The 23584-nt window shown below is 49.8% G+C and overlaps 2 protein-coding genes across 3 annotated transcripts; one reads left to right on the top strand and one right to left on the bottom strand.

Annotated features, from left to right (window-relative positions):
• Positions 1 to 2777: 2777 nt before the first annotated feature.
• LOC143372698 (uncharacterized) lies at positions 2778 to 6199 on the bottom strand. The gene is made up of 5 exons (XM_076819185.1): positions 5834 to 6199; positions 5540 to 5687; positions 5241 to 5323; positions 4838 to 4991; positions 2778 to 4707 (listed from the first exon to the last, which is right to left on the bottom strand). Exons 1-5 carry the CDS (start codon positions 5894 to 5896, stop codon positions 4502 to 4504), a joined length of 654 nt encoding a protein of 217 aa, XP_076675300.1. The 5' UTR covers positions 5897 to 6199; the 3' UTR covers positions 2778 to 4501.
• Positions 6200 to 6459: 260 nt separating this feature from the next.
• Positions 6460 to 17976, top strand: LOC143372697 (uncharacterized). 2 transcript variants are annotated; one of them, XM_076819182.1, is made up of 9 exons: positions 6460 to 6650; positions 6710 to 7564; positions 7632 to 7898; positions 7982 to 8202; positions 8279 to 8906; positions 8992 to 9222; positions 11583 to 11925; positions 15624 to 15825; positions 17618 to 17976. In XM_076819182.1, the coding sequence occupies exons 1-9, from the start codon at positions 6591 to 6593 to the stop codon at positions 17754 to 17756; spliced, it is 2946 nt and encodes a 981-aa protein (XP_076675297.1). In that variant the 5' UTR covers positions 6460 to 6590; the 3' UTR covers positions 17757 to 17976. The 2 variants fall into 2 exon arrangements, with proteins under 2 accessions (XP_076675297.1, XP_076675298.1); XM_076819183.1 differs by lacking the exon at positions 15624 to 15825.
• Positions 17977 to 23584: the final 5608 nt, after the last annotated feature.

Below are 23584 nucleotides of genomic sequence, written 5' to 3'. Positions count from 1 at the left end.
TTGGACCGACCATGCGACCATGCGACCATACTCCTTCCCTATGGTCGATGCTCCGCAAAGTAGTCGAAGCACCGTGCCACAGAGGTGTGTAAGCGTGTAGGCACGGTGGGCCACATCTAAATTTAAAATCTGCTTTGCATAATGCCCGACCTCGTCGGTGCTCGTCGACCCCGGGACCGCCTAATTGCGGCCTCGTTCGAGCCCTGTGTCCCTTCGACACCTACGGCAGCCATTCTCGAAAAACCGGCTCCTTCCGCCCAGCACCCTTCCTTCGCTTCCGCCACTTTGAATCGACCGACCAGATAACCAGACACCGTCCCCCTCATTCCGATCCTCCCCCGTCATCGATCCGCGACTTCGTTCCAATCGATCTCCAACTTCCCAACATGGGGGCTGATACCGTATGCCCCCCGTCTCCGAGTTCGCTCTGCCAAACAGCAAGACAAAGGTTCAAACGATCGAAGAATTTGCCAAGGCAAACGTACTCTTTGATCCGCGGATGATTCTTCTTCTGTCCGCAAGAAAAAAGAGAAGTTCTGTTCACATGCAAGAACTATGCTTATTCCCGATAGAAGAGCTAACGAAACGGAGATTTATGTACGACAGAAATGTCAGCGCGTACACAGCTCCGGAGAGCATTCCACGCACGTGCGTACAAATTTTCATCCCTCGCCCACTAATACAGCCATCGCGTCGCATTGTCCAGGAAACTTTGTCACGGTGGTCACAGGGTAGGTCGTTCTGTATCGTGTTTAATGTAGTATTAAACGCGGCTATTGTGCATCGCCGGCCATCGTCGTTCACAAATTTACTTCCTTGGTTCCCGGCTGTCCATCCGTCTCCCCGTTCGAGCGAAGGAAAAAAAGCACGAGCACGTGCCACCCCCGTCGCTTCGACGAAGAAATTCGAAAGTAATGCGATTTCTCCCGCCTATATCCGTCCCTCGGTCAGGAACGGTCAATCGGCCCGCCTTTCAGGCTTTTATTCGCGAGCAAGAGGGAGGAACAAATCACTCGCAACGTCGTAAAATCAGTTGTTAATAGAGAAAACCTCGAATTCAGTAGTTAGATCGTCGACAGAGCCGTCTACGATGTTCCACCCGAGGCTCACGCGCATCCTTCGATCAGATGAATGGGAACCGAGCCAGAGGTGGAAAGAGCAAGATGCGCAATCCTTACGACCCTAAGCGAGACTCGAGTGTTTTTCTTTTCCACGGATTTTTCAGCGTCCTGCTCTCGGCGCTCGAACGTGGTTACGTTAACGCTTAACTGGTTGTGGCGACTTCTACTATTTCGCTGACCATCCTCGAAGTGCTTCAAATCATCCGCGTGCCGCGCTTTGGGGTCGTACTCGAGTAATTCCAGCCTCGTTCGTTTCCCATTGATTTCATTCACGGGTGCACGGGACCATAAAGATGCTGTCTGCACACTGCACAGGCCTAGGTGTTTCTGCTTCAGTCAGTGTCACCACTATCACCAAACATGTGTACGTGGGTGGACAGGGGTAACTACCCTCTTGCATTCATATGCTAAGGGCCGCGGCCGGTTCTTGGCAAACAAACTTTTTAGCCTGGATACCAGGTTCGCAACTCTCTTGGCTCGGCAACCGGTCAAATGACTACGAAATAGCAAATAGCGCGCTCGGTGGCAACGCGTGACACTTGTTTCGTTTTCGTAGCGAGCTAATAAAGTAGTGAATAGTAAGCGAAAAGGAAGAATCGGGGGATAAACGAATGGAGCGTAGTTGGAAGAGTAACGCGCCTCTCGCAGTCGTTACTGGCAGTTTCCTGCGATAACCCCAGCATTATACTCGCGCTGCCCCCGAATAACAGGGGAAGAGAATTCACAATGGGCCACAATGACTGAGCCAACATTACGAATTAGGCTCGGTTACGCGTTTATTGCCGATTCCGGTGCAGGGCAGCGGCGTCGCGTTGGTTTCTCCGTGGGGCGATAGGGAGCTGGCCAGCCGAAGGGTGCAAGCTCGCGAAAGGACGCCACTGCGGAGATGCGAAGTATTAGCATTGGTTAGCTTTATGGGGCGTTCAGTTCCGTCGTTCTGCCCTCCTCTCCTTCGCTCTATCGCGATTCGCCTCCGTCTTTCTCCCTTCCTCGCTCGGGCAGAGAGCGAACGCGGCAGATCAATAAAATCTGTCTGTCTGGAAAAGTAATGCCAAATCGACTGTCCGTTTTTCGGCGGCGAGCAAATAAATGTGACAAAAGGAGTGGAACGACCGCGCGCGCCGACTTCCCTGTCCAGCCTGACGATTCGAGCTTCGATTTTGTTGAAGCCATTTCATAAAGGGTGGAACGTCGCTCAAGAAGAGCAGAGTTATCGAACGCGCGGGGAATTATTTCAGGATCATCGAGATAGAAGTTTCGGTGGGAGACCGAGGAATCCGAGGACGCCGAGAAAGTCCGTTTTTCACGGCTACGTGACTGGCGGGATCGAGCGACAAGGGGGCCGGAATTGGGGCGCAATAATTATTAATCAATTTCGTATTAATTGTTTTCTAGGCGTCGAGCTTAAGTGGGATGTTGTGTTCTGGCTCCTGGTAAGCTCTGCCCTGTAACCAGCCAAACTGTCATACAAGAAGATTAATTACCGTCGCGCCACCTTTTACGTGCGCCATACGTGTGACTACCCTTCTTCTTAGCCGATGGATCCTCGTGAAAGTATACCGAGCCGTGCGGAAGGTATCGAGGAGGAATAGGGAAAGGGCGGCCGTTGCCGCGTCACTTTCCCAATAAAATATTCAAAGATCATAACGCCCGGTGCTCTCTTCGCGAGATGAAGTTTCTGTTTATTCAAGGGGTTCGATGGTCCGCAAGCTTCCTTAAAACTTCCGCGGAGCAATTTAAAAAAGTAACAGCCGCGAATACAATTTCCGATAAGTTTCAGCCGGGATCGCGAACTTGCTCATTTCGCCCAGCGAACATGGTGTTCCTCTGTCCCTCGGCAGGTCTGCTTCTCGTGATTGCGCCCGGGCTGGCGGGGGGGAAAAAGGGGTACGCGAAAATAAAAGAGACCCGAGGGAATAAGATTTCGCCGGTACTCCGTCCTCGAGCCACGAAAGAGCCAAGTTAGTTTTATTTTACAATCCATCGGCTTCCACGACACGGAGGGGTGAGTCCCGCTCGTCGCCGACCGGTGCCGCGGTCGCGAGACGAGGGAAAGAGATGTTCGATGGCGGTTGGAATCCTTCAGGATGGTTGCGCGAGCGTGGAGAGGGTGCAGGACGGGTGCAAGGAGCTTGGCGAGGGGGCGGGGCGGCTGTCAACTAGTGTTTTAAAAGTTTGCGACAGCCTACAAATTGGCTCGCTCAGTTCTTTTTAAAAGCACCGCCAACCAACCACGTCGCGCAGCCCCTCCGCGTCTGTCCTCGTGTTCACGGCCGTATCGTTGAACGGCAAGCTTACGCAAGTTTTTGCGACCGCCAATTTGTACGCGGAAGTGAAATCTGCAGCGAATTGGGGATCGTTGGACCGGCGATTTTTTTTAAAATCACCTAACCGCAGGGGCTGCTACGTCTTTGGGGGAATGCAAGGAGAACGCGCGAGCTGAAAGTGCACCGACGCGACGCACCTATATTTACAAGAAACGATACGGAATCGCGTGGCGAGATACGTTGCCGGTGAAGTTGGATTCGAAAAGTTACGATTGCTGCCGTAGCATGTTTCCTCGAACGCAAATGATCGCGGGGCAACGCGGTGAAACGGCCGAAATAAATCGCGGGCCAAGGGGCTTTTTCTATCGGGCATTGTGCGCCCGATCATTACTCTCGGGAGTTTCCTCGAAAAGTTCCGACCATTTTCGGACAAATCGACCTCCATCGAGGAGACGGCGGTCCCCGTATAGGGAATATGCTTGCGCGCGATTCAAATCCCGGAAGTTTAAAAGTATTCCGACGTAAAACGCGGCCATTTCTCATATTTTCTATGCAGCCACGCTCCGCCGTGGGCGCATTTGATACACTCTATTAGTCGCGTACCCGGGGCTGATTTATCGAGTTGCCCGCGTTATTATACATTTTCCCCGTTACGGAACCCGAGATTCATCGTATCTCGGGGATAGTTCGGCCGCACTCTCCGCGCAACGTTACATTAGTCCGGCAGAGTGATCAATGGTTATTATGGCGAATTTAAGGATTCGGATTCACCGCAGAAAGCGGGGCAGCATCGCCGGGCGGATGCGCCGCGAGCCGAATGCTCCGGTATTTGGCGCGACGCTTTGTAAAAACTGCTAACCTCTAACAAATCGATCTCTATTAACACAGAAACGAGACAAGTGGGGTCACGGCTATAAATAAATACTCTAACCATCGAAGATACCTAAATTGCGCCACGCTCGTCGAGTTTATCCAGATGATTAGTCGCTGTTCGCTCCTTGATCCTTGGCCTTTTTTCCCATCTGCGCGAGCAGCGAACGAAAATACACGTCGCTAACGCGAATCACAGCCGAGTCCGCGAGTTTGCCGTGGAGTTTGCGCGCTTTACATTTGCTACTTGGGCAGAATCGTGGGCGGCCTCGGCGACTGGAACATGGAGAAGTTTTGCGAGAGAAAGGACGGGGATTTCGGCTCGCTGCCGTTGTCGGGCTGCGACGCGGGGATGGTTTCCCTCAGATCGAACTCGTTGGGAGGCTGTTGCTCTTCGTACCATTTCTTTCGGGCGGCGTGCACCACCATCCAAAAGTACCCGGTCAACACTAGATCGACAGGGAATGTGATGTACTGCTCGTCAATGGAATTTCCACGCTGCCGAGGAGAAGCGCCTCGAGAAATCTCGGACTGGCGACACGCGCGATACTCTCGGATAATTCTGATGTGGATACTTACGTAGATAGACGCTGGACACTGGAATGTACCATATTGATTTATCGTAAACATCGTATTGCTGTCCGTGCGTCAGATGAATAGATAGAGCCGCAGACTGATCTATTATGCTAATCATTTGCAAATACATCCAAGGCACGGCGCACTTGGGCCTCCTCTGTGAACGTACGCGGAAGTTAGCGAGATCGTTAGCGAGTTCGAGCAAGGCTGCTACGTGCCGAAAATACGTTTTTCAAATAAAGAAGCCTGCGATCGATTCGCTTTCGATACACGACCGCAAGCATTCTTATCTGCCAGCATTGCCGCTTTGCTCGCGTCTCGTTAGGCACGGCTCCGAACGTTTTCGAACGTAGTTCCTGCCGGTCATAAGTACATATCGAGGATTCAACCGGATAGGCATACTCACGGAGATTGATCCCAGGGTGAGATACGCGCTGGCCAATAAGAACGATATAGTGTACAGGAGGAGGAACACTACGGCCGTTTCCGCTACGAATTTCATTGCTTAATTAGTATCGGAACATTCACCGGCGGAACATCGTATACAGGGTATCCTAAAGAAGAGCAGTGCAAGCCCGAGGAGAGAGGACTCTCCGCGATAGACAACGTTTCCCATTCGTATCCACGCAAAGAAATTCACTTCTGTTCACATCCTGCCGCGTGTTTTACGACACCCCATATACACTCGCCCGCTCCGAGACCCACCTTTCCTTTCGATCTGCGAGTTCCTCAACACCTGCATCCAATTCAAGCCGAACAGGCCCCAGGTTTCCACGGTGCCGAAGAAACTCTCGTCGGTTGTTCTCGAGAAATAGTTGCTCATCAGCACGTTTATCATGAGTATCGAGAGCGACTAGAAGAACACAGCAGGGGAAACGATTTGAATGAGGAATCAGCTCCAATCGCGGCTCATAATTTCGCGACGCCTCGCGTTATCGCGATACGCGCGAGGAACCGGTTTCCACGGCGTAATTATGCGACGCTGGATCTTTCACTCACCATGGTGTAAGTGCCGATGATCCTCGTGGCCAACGACAATCCGATACAGCACAGCTTACTCATGGCGAATCAAGCGTCCGAGCGACCCGATACGACGAGCAGCGAACACGAAATGCACGGGGCAGGCCCGGTGGTCACGATTTTCGTTCCCGTGCCAGCCGACACTTGTCTGACGGTCCGTAAAAAAATGTAAACATACATGTCCGCGAGTAAACACACGCTTAAATCTCCACCGCCGGGGCCAAGCGCTCGCGCAACCGTCTACCGATCGACGTTGATTAGCGAATTCCCGGGCAAATCGTCCCTGAATCCGTCCCACGATTTACGGATGATCGCGCCGATTAATCGCGACGAGACTCCGGGCGAGAATACCGGCCGACTACCGTTTTATTTACACGCACGAGACACGCCGGATGATCCTCGGCGAGCGTACTGCCTTTATAGAAAATATACTCCTTCCAAGTGCATTTGCACCGAGGTTAGTGCACATATGTATATGAATGAACCGTTTTTAAATCAACGATTAAACAAGGAATGACTAGGGACAGTTCGTAAGTTAGCCTCGACACCAGCCGCCTCGCGAGCCGGGCATGCGCCCTAGCTTGCGAATGGGAGGGGTACAAATGTGCTCTTGACATGTGTTTGTAGGTTAGGTTCCGCGTTCCTGAATATCGAGCTTGTTTTCTGTTTAATACGCTTTGGGAGTGTTCGATCTGTGTTTGTTTCTTTCGCGAGTGAAGTAAGACAGTGGATCAGAATGACTGTGCAGGATATGGATATTTGCTTGAACATTTCCGCAGACCCCGCTGCTAAGAAGGTAAGTGAGAGGTTAAGTTGTGCTATTGAATTGTTGCTTAAATCAAACTGTTCCTATAGAAAACGGGGAGGAACGATGATTCGATCCTTAGTTTAATGAAACAGCAAAGCAAACAGGCGCGGAGGAGTACAGTCGCGAGTAGCAATACATCGAAACGCGACTCGATCGATAAACCCGTTAGTAGTACCAAGAGAGTCAAACAAAAAGGTTTATCAGCGATCGTGGCGCAGAAGTTGAAGAAGAGTAGCTTGCTTAGACGATCTTCGACTGTACAGAAGAAAGTAAGGTTCAATACCCAACCTGTAGGTACTAAAGATGCGAAACAAAAAAAGGCGAAGCAAGAAGTTAATGAGACACTTTTGAAGGCGGATAAGAAAGATGTGGAAGCAAACAAGTCGTTAAATACAAGTAGTAAAGTTTCCGATGACCCTATTGTGTCCTTTGCTAAAGTTACAAAAGAAAACTTCGGCAGAACACTATTAGCAAGGAAAAGAAGCGTGAAGGACTCTAAGAAAACACTTTCTAGCATATTTTCGAAAGAAAAAGAACCTGAAAGCACGGAAGTTAATTTATTCGGCTCATTTAAACGAGTAGATACAGACGAGGACGTTGTTGTTCCGGAAAAGAAATCTAAACTAGGGGGATCCGACGAATCTGTATCGTTAACGAAAAAAGGTGATAAAGTTGGTAATGCAAAGAGAAAAAAACGCGAGGAGAAATTAACGAATAAAAGTCATAGTAAGGTAGGCGATGAGAAAGGAACACGTGTTCCCTATAAATCGAGTGGAAAGATATCATCCTTGTTTGGCCACAATCCAGAAATACCAAATATTGGTCAAAGATTGGTAAAACCAATAAACGAACCGGTCTTCGCAGGGACAAATTTCACAGACCTCGATGTACATCCTTTCACGGTTAGTATCATTGACAGTGCTCCCAAAACGATAACGGGATTCATTTAATCGCAAAACATTTCGCCAGATATCGAACTTGGAGCAGAACATGAGCATCACTAAAATGACAATAGTTCAGCAAAAAGCAATGCCTCAGGTATTTTCGGGGAAAGACATTTTAATTCGTTCTCAGACTGGGTCAGGCAAGACCCTAGCATACGCTTTGCCCATAGTCGAACTCTTACATAAAGTTAGACCGAAATTGAATAGGAATAGTGGTTTGAGAGCTCTGACAGTTGTGCCCACTAGGGAACTGGCTCTGCAAACCTACGAGTGTTTCTTGAAATTAACGAAAGTGAGTGTCGCAGAAGTAATACATCGATAGCTTAGTCGATTGCCCGTGTACATGTATTTCAATTATTTTTCACACGATTTTAGCCATTTACGTGGATCGTGCCGGGGTACCTGGCAGGGGGTGAAAAGAGGAAAGCAGAGAAAGCTAGGTTGAGAAAGGGCTGTAACATTTTAGTTGGTACGCCGGGTAGACTGTTGGATCATATACAACGAACGGAGGCTTTGAAACTGGGAGACGTTAAATATTTCGTTTTGGACGAGGCGGACAGATTGCTCGACATGGGATACGAAAAGGATATATCGGGGTAGGTTCTTCCATCCGAATTTAGGATACACCGCGTCAACTGTTTAATAAAGTATCGTTCTGTAACGCAATTTCAGCATAGTGAGCGCTTTAAAGGTTTCGACTCCGAACGAAAGCACAGATTACGACGCGATGAAAATGCTTCGGCAGAACGCAAAGAAAACTTTCACTGACGAGGATGTCGAGCACTTAGAAGCGGGTACTGATTCGAAAAAGGAAGCGGAAAACGACGATGCGAATAATTCGCAGTCAGAAGACGATGAGAATAAAGATAGCGCTAAAGAGAAGCAGGTTTATCATTCCAGTAGCGAGGACGATTCCGAGGAGGACGAACCTTTCGTGAAATCTAAAAAAACCGACAGGCGAAAGGTTCCCTCGAGTTCCATAGAGAAGAACGAATCGAATTCGCTTGAAAGTAGTATCCAACCGAAAGAGGATGATAACGATAGGAAAGATCTGTCTAGAAGACAGACGATCTTGCTTTCCGCTACTTTGACGCAAGCTGTGGAAAAGTTAGCGGGTCTCACGATGGATCATCCGGTTTTCGTGGATGCTGCGAAGGAGAATTTGGAGAAAAGTGGCGACGAGACCAGCGATCTCAACGAGGACTTAATAGTCCCCCAAAGTGTGGTTCAGAGTTACATCGTGACCCCGCCGAAGCTGAGGATGGTGACTTTGAGCGCCTACATCGCGGGGAAATGTCAGGTAGCTTCGCTATTCCAGAGATGATTTGCTTGTGCTTGACTGTGGGAATGCGGTCTGATAAATAATATTCGTGTGTTGTTGATAGAGCCACGGTCAGCACAAAATATTGATATTCATGGCCACCCAAGACATGGTCGATTACCACACGGAAATTCTGTCCTCCGTGCTGACTAAACCGGTCGACGAGGACAACGATGACTCCGATCCCCTGGTCGACGTAGAATTCTTCAGGCTACACGGTAGCATGACTCAAAAGGATCGAACGGACGTGTTCAAAACTTTCAGGCTGGCGAAAAGTGGCGTTCTCCTCTGCACGGTAAGTACTCGTCGCGTTGCGGCTAAATCAGAAGCGCTTTTGGACTGTTGTTTCGCGAGGGGTCACAGGCGCGGCAATAAAAAGAAGAGAGAGTGGTGCAGCGCTGTATGAAAGCGATGACAGTGTTCTGCAAGGGCAAGAATTAGTACGAAAGGACGGTAACGAAGAGAGCGGAGAAAGAGAAGGAGAGGACAGAAGAAAAGCCTGGGGATAGCCGACGGCACTCCCTGAGCAGTAAATTACCCCGTGGCTTATTCTTTCAGGGCGGAATTTAATATCTCTGGACCCACGCTGTGTCCGGAGGTTAAAAATTATGCGCGCACATGAGGCGTTCGTAACGAGTATAATTATGATTGTTTGCCCGTTATGCGCGCGGCTCCCCCTTTTCTTTAATTGTTTTCTGCGTTTGAACAGCGAACGCTCGCATTAACGACGGCTCCTCGTAACGGAGAGCTTCTATCGAGGAAGCACGTCGATCCCGCAACGATCATCGCGATAATTTCTAATTTTGGAAAGGAAACATTGGCCCGATACTTCCTGCGCGTTCTTCGGGAGCATAAACGACGTAGAGGCGTTTTACGACCGACTACTTTCTTTCGTTTACTAATTACCGTCGTGGAGTAACTTTCGGATCTATCGTGACCTCACGACAACTGCTTAATCATTGTAATTACCGGTGAAAGCGATCGATCCCATTGTCCGATAAGGGGTCATTAAAAATTCAATAATAATAATTAAATCCATCATTATTAACGTTTGCCGAGCTCTTCCTCGCCAGTTAACACGGACTTAGCACGCCACTTCTGCAGGAGGAACGAGAAATAAGGAAACTGGAAATTAAATCGGACGGCTCGGATTCTAAAATTCACGATCGGCGACACGCAACGAGTGACAACTCGGTCCGCTGCGAGGATTAATTCGTTTTAATCAGGCGATTGCATCGTTGATTCGACACGTGTTTCATGACGACTCGCCACTGCTTCTCGTTAATTCCTCGGTCGATCCTACGCGGGCCGATTAATTGCTAACCAGTTCCTTGAATGGGCGGATTAAGATATATGTAAATATGTGAAAGTCTAATCGTTGCATGGGACGTGGATCATCCCACAAAGTTCAACGATCCTCTCTTCGTCTCTGTTCTTTCTCCTCGCGAATCCAATCGTTGTCTTCCAAATGCGTTCGCTTAAAGAACGGACAATTTCGACAAGAGCCTAGCTCGTCCTTATTAAAATTTTAGGGCACGAACCGTTGGAGAAGTAACGAGCACCGTCGCCCGTAGCATGAGCAACGATGGCAGACGCCCACATTTTACGGCGTCACTTGTACGGAGATTCTATGGCAGCATTATTAATTTCCACGTTGAAAACTCACGAGAGCCCCCGCGGATGGAATGTTCCGCGGCTCTCAGCGGTGGTGGATCCGGATCCACGGTGTGATCTATGGTCCGAGTGAGATGTTTTGAACGGCCGATCCGTTCTCGATCCTGCGAGCCACGATCGCGGCCTCTCTCCTAAACGATCGTTTGTCTTAATCGCCGCCATCGATCGCTCCTCGTCCCTGTTTTCGTTACGTTACATCGCGCCGGTGGCAACCGAGCCGCTTGTTTCAACCAAGCACACGTAGGCGTCTCCATTCCTCTCCCGCTTTATCGGAGCCTCGATCGGTAAATCCTAATCGGACTGTTCCATTTCCATCGATCAATTAACGCGAACGAAGAAAATGCTCGAGGCGAAATCGAGTGGTCTTGGATATCCCATTTGCTCATCGTTTATCGAGAAACTGCTGCGACACAGTAGGAATTGAGCCTCGATAACGAATCCCCATCGACTCGTCGATATTTATTCCGCTCGACCAAATATCCCTCTCGTATTCCCGCGCCCGGGCTGGCCGAGTCGTGGGTCGGCGTCGAATTAATTCGATAAAAGAACGTAAAAGAATGGGAGGACGGACGCGTATCCGTATCGTGCCGCGAAAGAATTTTTGGGGGCCGCGACGCCCCCCACTGGTGGTCCAGGATTAGTCTCCAGGGCCGTCAAGCGGAGCTCCGATGTGCTCTGGGTTCGGTAAATCATTGGTTAAACCGAACGCAAGGAAATCAGGGCCGTGCTCAAACGTTCGCCGTTGGGGTCTCGCAGCGGGCGCTCGCTGCCAGCCGCGCGCATTCACCTTCCTTACAAAACGAGAAATCCACGCGGTTTGTAAGACATTTGTAGCCGGTGGATCGCCACACTCTTCCCGCGCTCTAGGCCCTCTAGGATCAACGAGGAAGAACCTGCTGGTGCCAGCGAGATCGAAAATTATTCCGAAAGAACTTTTGGAACGCCTAACGCAAAACGACGACTATTCTTTTCTCTCTCCAGGATGTCGCGGCTCGCGGCTTGGACTTTCCCAAGGTGGACTGCATTGTCCAGTACACGGGGCCGACTTCAGCCAGGGATTACGTGCATCGAATCGGTAGAACGGCGCGAGCTGGTTCCTCCGGTTCGGCGACGATCTTCCTGACCCCGGCGGAGATCGAGTTCGTACGAATGCTCGAGTCCAGGCGCATCAGGATCAAGCAAGAGAGCATGGACGACGTCTTGGATAAACTGCTGACTCCCTTGTCGATACACTCGTCGGCCCACAACGCCGCGGTCGCGCTGCAGAACGAGTTCGAGAATCTGGTGCTCGAGGGCTCGAAGCTCCGGGAGAAGGCTTGCAAGGGTAAGTTCAGTCTTGAGCTGCGATCGTGGAAAGCAAATAAAGAACGGGGCTCGAAACGGTTAGACGCACGCGACGAGGAATGTACCTGGAACCTACACTTTACGGTTCTCCGCTTAACGCGCTTCCGGCCTGTGGCTCTACGCACAAGTACAAGGTACTCGTGAAATCTCGCGCGGGACGAGGGAGCAGCGCACCATTTCGATTCAGTCGGATCGGAACGAAAGCGAGGTGACTCCGGGGTAGGCTAAGCCAATTCCAGCGGGCACCCTACTCGCATATAAAGTAACCCTACACGGCCCTGTTATGGAGCCTTTGCTCTGTCTCGGTTTTCGTTCGCCACTCGGATATTTACATACTCTCTGGACGAGGAAGGATGATCTTGTTTGCCATGCCACGGTCACCCTATTAGGGTCGTTAGGGCGAGGAATTTATTTGCTGCAATAATAAATCCATTAGGACGCGATGATTCGAGTTTCATTCGAAGGGGAGCCTGATATTCACCCTCGCGCCCGGGGATTAACAATCCTTCCGCCGTCTTGTATGAAGTGTACGGTGCCCGGATCAGTTCGAGCCTGAGGAAGTAGGAAAGATCCCAGGCTGATCGATTCCCGAGACGGAAAAATAAAGACCATAAATCTTTCTAAGAGGTTTTTGAGTTCCGCAGTTGTCTCACGTCAAGCGTGGCTTTACACGAAGGTTAGCCACGGTTTTTGGCCGCTTAGCCGCTCGGGATTTGAGTGACGGTACACAGTTAACCACTTGACCGTTCCTCTACGTGCTCCGAGTGATTGATAGATTAATTGTCGCCGGCGATCCGTCGCTGCACTTTCCACGGGGGAGCAGTATCGCGAGGAAATGGGGGGAGACCGTGGGAGAGAAAGATGGATAAGAATTTGAAAAATACTTCGACGAGAAAAGAGTGAAATTTAACGAGAAAGAAAACCCGAAGGGTCAAGGAGATCAGAGTCATGCGAACGTATAGCATGGAGAAGCTAATGGTCACATCCCCGCGTCCTTTGCTAGCCCCTGGAAATTTATTTAATTCGTGGCCGATGCAGAGGCTGGGCAGCGTGCGTAGAAGTGGAAATCTCGCTAATTCGTAACATTATCACCCCAATAGAGCCGAACAGCCCTCAATAGTGAATACAACTCCATGGAACAACCCCCTGGTCTCCGACCCCTACCACTAACCTACGAGATTCATCCACTCAGCCTCGCGCGTGTGCGTGTCGTCCTTTGTACCAGCTCTTGGCTATATCCGTTTCGGTCTAACTTTCGATCGTGCTTTCAGAATGTAACCAACGTTGCTCCAAATAGCAGAAAAATCTAAAATAGTATTTGCATGGTTCTCTTCATTTCTTCACGTTTCAGTGCATAGACTTTAGAGAAGGTAGGTAAACGGAATTTAGAAACAAACATTTCTTTCGAGCATGATACGCATTTACTGTTTGAAATTGAAGAAACCGTGGAATTTATCTGTCTGAAGGTTTCCACGTACTTTCTTCCCTTTTTTTATTGGAAAGAAGTGGTTGAGTTAGATCGAATCTAGTATAGACCGCTTCGGTACGCCTTTCGCTGGGGGGTGGCCGACACAATCCAACCACTGAATGTGGCTTCCGCCAAAACCACTTACGCTTTGTGGCGAGAGACTCTTAACAATGCGATACAGGATACAAATACAATAAGACGCAGTTACATCACTTAGGAACAATGCCGCCCCACGCGGCCCACTCTTCCAACCCCCTACCAACGCTTCCCCGCGTTCCCAGCCAAGATACCACCCCCGCGGCTGATTTATGTGCTAAATGGAGAAAAACATTTCTCCCTTTTCAACGCCGACACCGTGCCACGGGAGAAAGATTTTCGCAAGTTTCTTATCTGCGGAAGCGACGGGTCGAGATGGAAGGCAGACGGAAATCAAGCCGGAAAATGCCAGGCCATAAGGTCTGCCACGTGAATTATCGAAATTAAGGGCATTTAAGTTTTCTCCGCCAAACTACACAGTACGACAGCCATCTGGACTTGTGACATCCAATAGCCGTTTCTTATAGGCTTTGGTGCCCTGAAAACGAATCCGCAAACCGTTTGTCTCCATCACCCTCAGTTTTTGAGAAATTCGATTTTTAAAATAAACTGCAAATTTTTAACTTTGAACATCTTTTGTGTCGAAACGGTAATACTTATTCGGTTGCTCGTTGCGTCAAATTATTATATGAACCCTCCCGAATTCAACAATATAAGTTAGTATTGCATTATGAACATTTACATATGTTTGAACATCGATCAAAGGGAAAAGGACACCCGAAATGCACCCATTTTTGAAGATATCTTTCAATTTATTTCCAAAACTAAGGGTCTAGGAGAAAATCTGACTATTTCACGCGGTGCAGCAGACATTTTTCCATCGGAAAGCATCAACAGAAGTGGTAAGTCACATTTTCTTTTCAACACAGAAGAGTAATAGTTTGGCAAAACGCGCGGTGCCGACAGTGGTAGTCACGCGATTGTGTTACGCTGAGCGGCAGTGGATCGCGCTCCACCGTTGACCACCACTGTCGGCATCTCGTGTTTTGCCAAACTATTTCGCTTCTGTCTTGAAAACAAAACGTGACTTACCACTTCTGTTAATGCTTTCAGAAGGAAAAATGTCTGCTGCATCGCGTGGAGTAGTCAGATTTTCTCCTAGACCCTTAGTTTTGGAAATAAATTGAAAGATATCTTCAAAAATGTCCTTTTCCATTTAATCGTTGCTTAAACATATTTAAATGTTCATAATCCAATAATAACTTATATCGTTGTATTCGGGAGGGTTCATAGAATAATTTGACGCAATGAGCAACCGAATAAGTATTACCGCTTCGACACAAAAGATGTTCAAAGTTGAAAATTTGATTTTTTTTTTCAAAATCGAATTTCTTAAAAACTGAGGGTGATGGCGACAAACGGTTTGCGAATTCGTTTCCAGGGCACGAAAACCTATAAGAAACGTGTATTGAATGTTACAAGTCCAAAAAAAAATCAAACTTTGTCGAACAGTGCTATTCCCCTTTCTCCACTATATCCCAGCTTTCGATTATCGAACGAAGCTTCAAACAAGCAGCCAGAGACTGTTCGGAACTGTATCCCTGCGTTAACTCGTTCTCAGACACCCCTCCGTGTCGATAACCGTGCCTTCGAAAACTCGGCTGCGGAGCGCGTAGGGGGCGTTCGAGCATCTCCATCCGTCAAAAGAGCAGACCGAGAAGCACTTCACGGTAAATTTTTCGCACGGAATGACAGTAACACTGGCACATGTCAAGTTCTCTCAGGACCGGCGAACCCCCCGGTTTCTCAGCCGCGCGCGGAAGCTAGAGAACGCCAATAGGGGATAAGGGGGTGACTATTAGCCACAGCACTTGACTCGACCCCTGTTAATGCCTCTTAATAGCTCACCGCGGGCCACACCCCATAGAGCCGCGTATACGTCAACCCCCGTGGAACTTAATGGAGGCTCGATTAATAAGGGCGCGCTACACACGCAGCCAGTGATTACGTCCGAGTTACGGCGCGCACGTGGCCTCATTTACACGTGGACGGTGCGCGCGTGTTTCCAGCAGTCTCTCCCGTCGATTCCGGTGATTTGTGTCGCACCACTTGTCGGGCATTGTCGAGGCTTGTCCCTCTGGACGATCGACTAATCAGATTCGATCGACTTGCAGCGTACAACTCGTGGATACGCTTCTACTCCAGCTACCCCCGCGACGTCCGCGAGATCTTCAACCGGAGGGACCTTCACCTGGGCCACTACGCCAAGAGCTTCGCGCTCAGGGAGACCCCGCAACGAATCGGAGGAATCGGCAAGAGGCTCCACGCGAAGGACACCACGAAGCAACAGCATTACAACCGACTCGTGAACGAACGGTGAGTAGCTATCTGTGCACTCAGATAGGTTGTGGCGTATCGTTGCTCTCGCGACGAACAGGAGCATCCTCGTCGCGGAACTATCCTCCGGCCACTTGGCGGACATTCGTGGCGGACAATCGCCGAGACGAGGGAACTCACGGTATTAATGACGGATTCACGCGTGGCTTGCCGTGTTAACCGCGATGCGCCCCGATTTCTCCCTGCGCGTTTCCCTCCCTTCACGGTGACTAACAAACGCAACCACGTGTGTTAACAGATAGTACAGGCAGGCCGGCCGCGAGGGACAGCTCGTGGCTCCTAGAGAGGTTAGATACGTCAAAACTGTCGCTTTGTGTCATTCGTCATGTACGACGAACGGGCCGCGGGCGGACGTGGTGTACGGTGGCTGGCGGCCATAAGCCATAAGCCATACGGCTCTCGTCGTGCTCATCCTCGTTCATTCACCATCTCCGTCAACCTTCCCCCAGCTCTCTCCGTCTATCTGACGTGGAGCGGTCTCGTTCTCGCCGACCGCGTCTCCGTCTATCTCTCCCTGGGTATGCATTTCACATGGCATTCGGCTGGCTTCTGCCCTTCTCCAGGCTTCTCCTGTTCTCTCTCCGGCGCTCCACTCGCCGACTCTCGCTCTATCTCTCCATTGTTCATAATTATACAATACGGCTATTAAACAGACTGATGCGACCGCTACTTCCGGCCCCTGGCTGCGCCATTTACGGAAACCGCGGGACGAGCACGAGCCTCCCTTCACTCTCTGCCTCTACGTATCCTCTTCCCCTTTGTAGAGAATCTCCCTCCCGCTAGCTCCTCGCCGCTCTGATTTCCCCCTTGGTCGCTACCTCGCTGTCTTTCGGTGCTTACGTATTCGTGTTTTCCTTTCCGAGAGATCTCTATTTTTTCCGGTGTGCACCGCGTTCGCTTGGTCAACCGCGACGCACGCAGGGGCCTTCTAATGGGATGGCCGCTATTCCTCCTCGAGCATCGTCGTTTAAATCGCTGCTCCCCAAGTTTTATCCATTTACTCGTGCGTCGCATGCTCTCCGCGAGGTGGTGCGCTGCCTGCCGACATTTCGGTGGTTCCGCGACACGCACTCTGCGTCTCCCTACTCGAGGCCGACGATCATTAAGCATTAACTCGTTTAATGCGATTTGAATGGGCGTGCTTTCGTTGCACAGAACGGGTGCCCTCCACCCGTAGAGAGAGAGAACAAGTCCGTTTTAATGGGTGAAAGGCGGGCACCGAGCTGACGGTCCAATGGATCGAGAGACCCATGGTGTACGCCTCTGTGGGTGCGATTACGCGTGCCCCTGTCTGCGTGCCCGTGTGTGCGCTTTCTGACTCGTGCGCGGGTGTAACCCCCGGCCTCGGTCCACGAACACGTCCAAACACCATCTTTTCCCTGGCGGATTCCTCCACCCTGCCGTGGAAATCACTGCGGGGACACTTGACGGAGAATGCGTGGAGAAACTGATTTCTCCGTAGATTGCAGGATTCGTGGTTCGATTGCTCGTCGAATGGTTTGCGATCGTCGGAGGAGAATCGGTCGCGTGATACGGACCGGGAATGAGAAAGGTAGCGACGGACATGAAATTCGGCACGGCAGTTGTCGGAATTGTCCGCCGCGACAGAGGGCCAGGGGGGCTGTACGTGCCGGTTTTTAAAGCGAGTCCGCTTTTTTGTCGATTTTCGATTACCGCGCTCTGTCCTCGCCACATGTCGTTTACGTCGAATTACCGAAAATTGCGGGTTAGCCCCTAATGCGACGATTAAGGGCCGTCTGTGCGTTTTCAGGCCCGACGGGGTGTCAGCAAAGAAGCCGAAGCGTCAAGATGACCGGCCGAGGATGGGGTTGCTGAAGAAAGTTCGGATGCTCAACACCTCTGAATACGGCAGCGGCCTCGAGCCGGCGAAGAAGCCAAAGAAATCCTGAGCAGCGCATTATCACCTCGACTACCCAGTAGAACAGAATGCGATTTCGTTACCGTGATTCCCACCTCTCGTGTAAATACCCCACCCTCCTTTTAAGCGTACGGTTAAGCGGAAAATCAGGTTGCCGAGCTTTCCACGGACACCGCTCGCCGACTAAACTTTCGAGACTCCGCGCGGTCTCGCTGTTTCGGGCGAGCAGAATAAACGAATTGCAACGAAAACATAGTTGCTCCCTTCAACCAATACCAGACCTTCGCAGGACGGACACTAAGCAGAGCACGAAATAGTGCTGCCCTCGAGTGCTCGCACGGATGCGAGCTTTTTTGGTCGTAAATATGCGAGGATGAGGCGTAAGTATGTCGGAGCGCGGACTGTCGGAGAAGCAGACACGAGAGAGGAAGAGGAATAAAGGGCGGAGGGATATGATTAATACGGCAGCATTATTTTCAGATTTTTTGCAGCACGATCCGGGAGCGTAAATTGCTTGCAAATAAAGGCGGCGTCGACTGCTATCGCCGCTGGTAGGACAGCCACGGGACGAAGGGGAGGTGGAAGGGGAGGCGAGGACGATGAAGAAGGGGAGAGGTAGAGGCCGAGAGCTCAGTCGGGCTTAATTTAATTTAATTATGCCCTCTTTCTTCGCTACCAACGCGCCGGAAGATAGATGGCGAGCACGGAATCGCCTGGATTGCCTCCCGTGCCGCCATCAGTCGGAACTACGGATTTTCTTGATAGATTTCCAGCCCCCATTGATCGGTCAACGTTTCCAATTTAATCATTTACCTCGGGAATCGGCGAGATTTCCACGAGTTTCCAGACAGTAACGATGCACTTTTCCCGGCCGCGGGGAAGCCTAAGCATCGCATGATACGGTGTGATTTAATTAAACACGATGCTCCCTCGTTTTGGAGCGATGCATTTTCGAAACCCACCCAAGTGGCAATCTGCGAGCGGGCGCATTAGACCAGACCGAGCAAAGAGTGCGATATTTATTCGTAATGCGCATCGCGATTCGTCGTGGCTTAGCATCAGTCATAGTCATCGCGAGCGTGCACACGCTCATAATGAACCGTACGATTAGGATATCCCGTTTGTTCGTTCGTTCGCCCGTCGAATGGGCTCCGCGGACGAAGAAGCAATCGTGGATTGCGCCGAACGAATAAAAAAGGAAAGGCAAAGAAAGGGGATAATTCTCATTACCGGGGGATACGCGCAGCTTGAGGCCCGATTAATACGATAGTAACCGGGGTAGAAAAAAGTCGCAGGACGAGAAAGAAGGGGCCGACTGCGCGTCCTCCCTCGTCGGCCGTTTTTGCGCAGAAAAATGCGTGCCCGCGACTAACGCGTCGCAGGGAAAAAACCTAAGCGGATATAAAAGGGACCGATTATTCCGGCCGATTACCGATTTCCGGCCAGTTAACGATTCCTTCGAATCGATTACGTCGCTGGGTGTACGTACCCGGCTGCCCGCCTTTGGATCATACGCACCCCGATCGTAAATTTTACTCTTTGCCGCTCGAGACACAATCGACGCTCGATTCGCGCTACTTTCGAAACGTTGCAGGTGCTTTCGGCGGATCCAACGCACGCCACAAACTATTCCCCGGCGAAAAGTTCGTTTCGCGATTTCACGCTCGGTATTAAGGATAATTTATCGCGGAAATTATCCGTCGATGTTCGACACGGGTTCGGGACGATCCCACGGACGTGTACCACTTTTCCCCCCCCCCCCCCTCGCTGTAATAAGTACTCTCTTATCGAGGCGATCGTAAAAGTATCGCAACCCTTGCACGACGCTGAAAAGCTGTCACAGTTGCTTCTCGGCTGCTACGAGGGAATTTGATTAATCTCCTCGAAATTATACCGCGCAGCGGAATAACGTAGCTGCATTTCAGGAGCGAAATAACCGTGAAATGAAATAAACCGCCGCTGGAAGTAATACTTGGCCAGGACGAAAACGCGATTATTGCTCTAATTATTCCGATAACGATGCAATTAAGTTGCGGCGCGGTGTGGGCGACGCGATTTATGCCAACGGCGTCCTGCATTCTATCGCCCCGGCTGGAATTCCGCGCGGAATTCCTTCGTCGCGGCAGGAAGAACAGTGGGGGCCGCCGTTTCCGCGAAATCGTCCAGCGAAATCCGTTCGAAAATGCGTCAGAGGCAAGGCGATTAGCATTTTACAGGCTGCGCGTATCCCGTAGAAACGTTTTATTGGGTTGTCGTGTGAAGGAGCCATTGCCTCGAACGGGCGGTGCCGGAGCGATAGCTGCGCGTTGCCTGCAATCGCCACTCTTCCATCGTTATTTTCCCGTCTTATACGGTATGGATATCGGGACATTCCATGCGAACTCGGACAGACTTCGGAGTAAGTTCTCGTAGATTGCCGAAATTTGAATATGCTGTAGTTTTCAGTGATATTTACACGCACCTCAAAGGATTTTTCAGAATTTTGAAAAATGTCGATTTTACAGCTGTTTGAAGTTAAGTGCTAACTTTTTTTCAATACGTTATAGCTGTGGAAGTAGTAAACGGATGGAGATGAGCTTTACGGTGCTTATAGAGAAGACATTGAAGTTTTAAGAAAAAATTATTTCAGTTTAAAACAAAAAATTTGAACCATTTTTGTGCAATTATTTTAAACAAGTGCAGGTTTTTAACATCGGGCGCGATTTTAAAAATCTGAAAAAGGGAGAATATAGTTCTATCCTTCCCCTTGATGGACAAATTTTAAAAAATATGGACATTTCAAAATTAGCCCTGTAAAAATTGCCGAAAGTTGAATAAATATTCTCCTTTTCAGATTTTTAAAATCGCGCCCGATGTTAAAAACCTGCATTTGTTTAAAATAATTGCACAAAAATGGTTCGATTTTTTTTTAAACTGAAATAATTTTGTCATAAAACTTCAATGTCTTCTCTATAAGCACCGTAAAGCTCATCTGCATCCGTTTACTACTTCCATAGCTATAATGTACTGAAAAAAAGGTAGCACTTAACTTGAAACAGCTGTAAAATCGACATTTTTCAAAATTCTGAAAAATCCTTTGAGGTACGTTTAAATATCACTGAAAACTACAGCATATTCAAATTTCATCAATCTACGAAAACTTGCTCCGAAATCTGTCCGAGTTCGCATGGAATGTCCCTATCGCAACCGTGCACTCGAATCCCCGGGTTAAACTGGGGCCCCAATTCGGTTGCCCAACCTCCTCGACGTCTCTATTCGCCGCCGCTGTTGCGGAAACTATGAATGTGGAAAGTCACGTTAAACGAGCTCCCTCGAAAAAGCAAGATGGAGATACGATGGCGAGGATAGCTGCTATTTGTTGCGTTGCAAATTTCGAGCCGCGAGGATTTGCCGGCGAAGAGGTAAAGCGGCAGAGGCGCGCAAGAAGGTGAAGAATCGTGTAAAGCGAAAAAAATTGCGAAAAAAAAAACGACGCATTACGAGCCGGATTGCGTTGTACCGTTTCGAACATCGTTAGGTTCAATTCATGGTAGATTTGCCGGTCGATAGGATTTCTCGTGCATTACCGCATTAGTGCACTCCATCGCGATAAGTAACAAGCTGTAAACTGCTTTCCCCGATGTGATGCAGGACTGAGCGACTTTGTTGCTCGGTACAAACGATAATAGCGGCCGTATATGTACATACACGCCGGTTACTTAACGTTCATTATAATTAACACGCTCGATGCCTTAACTTTCCCAGGAGGAAAGCGAGAATAATGTGCGTTTGTAATCGCCGACGCGTACGCATTTAACATTATCATTTCCTCGAGCCGGCTAATGACCAAGGAATTCATAAAACCCAGCACGCCTTGCAAGCTATTTTAATCGATCCCGACGCCTTTAACCCCTGCCACGGAACGCGTCGATGCCGTTAGCTTTCGGTTGAAATAATTGAGCCAGGGAGCGCGCAATTTCCTTACGAAAGGAAGAGAAACAACAGACAGTAGATGCCGATAGTCGATAATGAATATTAACCCGTAACTCTCCTATCGATGCTGTCGCTGTTGGAAAGATTTTGCGAATAAGTCCCCAGGCATACGCGCGGAGTTTAATGAACGATCGCGGAGCAGAGCGGAAGCGTGGAAGCATCACCGGTGAAAGCAACGCAATCCCATTTCGCGGATTCCGGGTGTCTTTGAGGAGAGGAGCCGCGCGTCGGCGTTCCTGCTCCGCGTTCCACAACAATTAACCGATGGCAATTAAGACATCTAAATTAATTCGTTATAAACAAGCCAGATACTCCGTAGCGAGCGGAGCCCACGTAATTGCCCGGATTCTCACAAGCCGCGGCGTAGAAGAGGAGAGAGAATCGTCGGTGCGAGCACCCGCACCCGCGGCATACGCGCAACGCGCGCCTTCACCGACGCCGGCAATTTCACCAACACCGTCGCAACCTCCTCCGGTAATAGCAACAATTACTTTATTTTACCATCTTCCCGGTTCTCAAACGAGGCGGTGAGGCGGCGAGAGGCACCCAGGCGATTTCATTTCCTCGCATTTTAAATATCCTCCCGAGGAAGAAACAAGAAACCCGTCCTCGCGGGAGACGACTTTCTTTTCTCGCCGCGTTTAGCCGCGAATTAAGCGCGCCTCCGGGTATCTCCCCCCCCCCCAACCGCATACGAGCGCAGAACAATACGCTGATTAGACGCGATCTTCGGTATTTATGCTCTGGCCTTAATTTCACGATCAAGATCTGAGAAAATTATAAGTTACCGTTTCCTGCGCCAGCTTCCCGTTGCCGTGTAATACACCGAATTGCAATTGTAATTCCGCCCTGCGCGCGTATGTACACGTTCGACGCTCTCTCATCCTCCACGCCTTCGTTTTTTTTTTTTTCGACTCTCTTTACGGCGGATAAAGATCGGCGAATTATATGGATCAATTAAGAAGCAAAAATAAAGCGTCGCGGGGCAGAGGCGCGAGCATAGGAAAGCTAACGAGGATGGCGCAGCCCATGCCGCGATTAACGAGCAGAAACCGCGAGCGCAGCGTTTCGTCGTCGCGAGCGGTTTTATGTAAGAATTTCATTATTGCGCGAATCGCGACGGTTTCCTGATGCGGCGATGTCGCGTTACGCGATAATTGCCGTTTCCCATGTCCGTGTCCTGCTGTTGAATTATTCCAGATGTCGTGCCGAATGATAATCGACTTGTACCTACGATTCGGAAATCAGCTCGATATTGGATTACAGCGCGCTCCGTCCGCGTAATTGTCCCGCCGAGTTTTTACGTGGCTCGTCAAGGGATCGCGGCGTTAGAAACGCCGGCTGTCGCAACAACGTATGGTTTGCGAAATTTTATGTAACAATTTCGTCGGTGCCCGGCTCGCGGCAGTTTCCTGACGCGATAACGCCGCAGCGCCCGCTAATTGTCGTTTTTCACGTCCGTTTCCTCGTTTCAAGCCATCCCAGCTAGTCGCCGTGGCGACATTTTAGCGCTAACGAAGTAGCAGTTTAACGACACTGCCGGGACTCTTAATTGACTACCGGCGGATTTATCATGCCCGCAGCTCTGACCGCGTGTGCTCTTGTTTCTCGGCCGCGTCAATGTTGCACTTGGCGATTCCTTTCTGCCGGGTGATTAATGTCTCGCAAACGATGCGCCCCGTAATGAACAATGACAAATCGCTGCCCGCTAATGTCGTAAAAATATGAATTCCGAGGGACCATTGTCCTTCGAAACGACGGATAGGCGAGCTTGAAGCTTCGAGATGCAAATCGTTGCCTTTCTTTTGGCGGAGGAAAAAGGCTGCAGGTAAGAATGCGCAACTTGGAAAGTGAGAAAAATTTGTAGTCTCTTAGGATTAAGTAACT

Source organism: Andrena cerasifolii, chromosome 8 (genome assembly GCF_050908995.1).
Source record: "Andrena cerasifolii isolate SP2316 chromosome 8, iyAndCera1_principal, whole genome shotgun sequence".
NCBI lineage: Eukaryota > Metazoa > Arthropoda > Insecta > Hymenoptera > Andrenidae > Andrena > Andrena cerasifolii.
The sequence above is the reverse complement of the archived record's forward strand: the minus strand, read 5'-3'. Positions and strand labels throughout refer to the sequence as shown.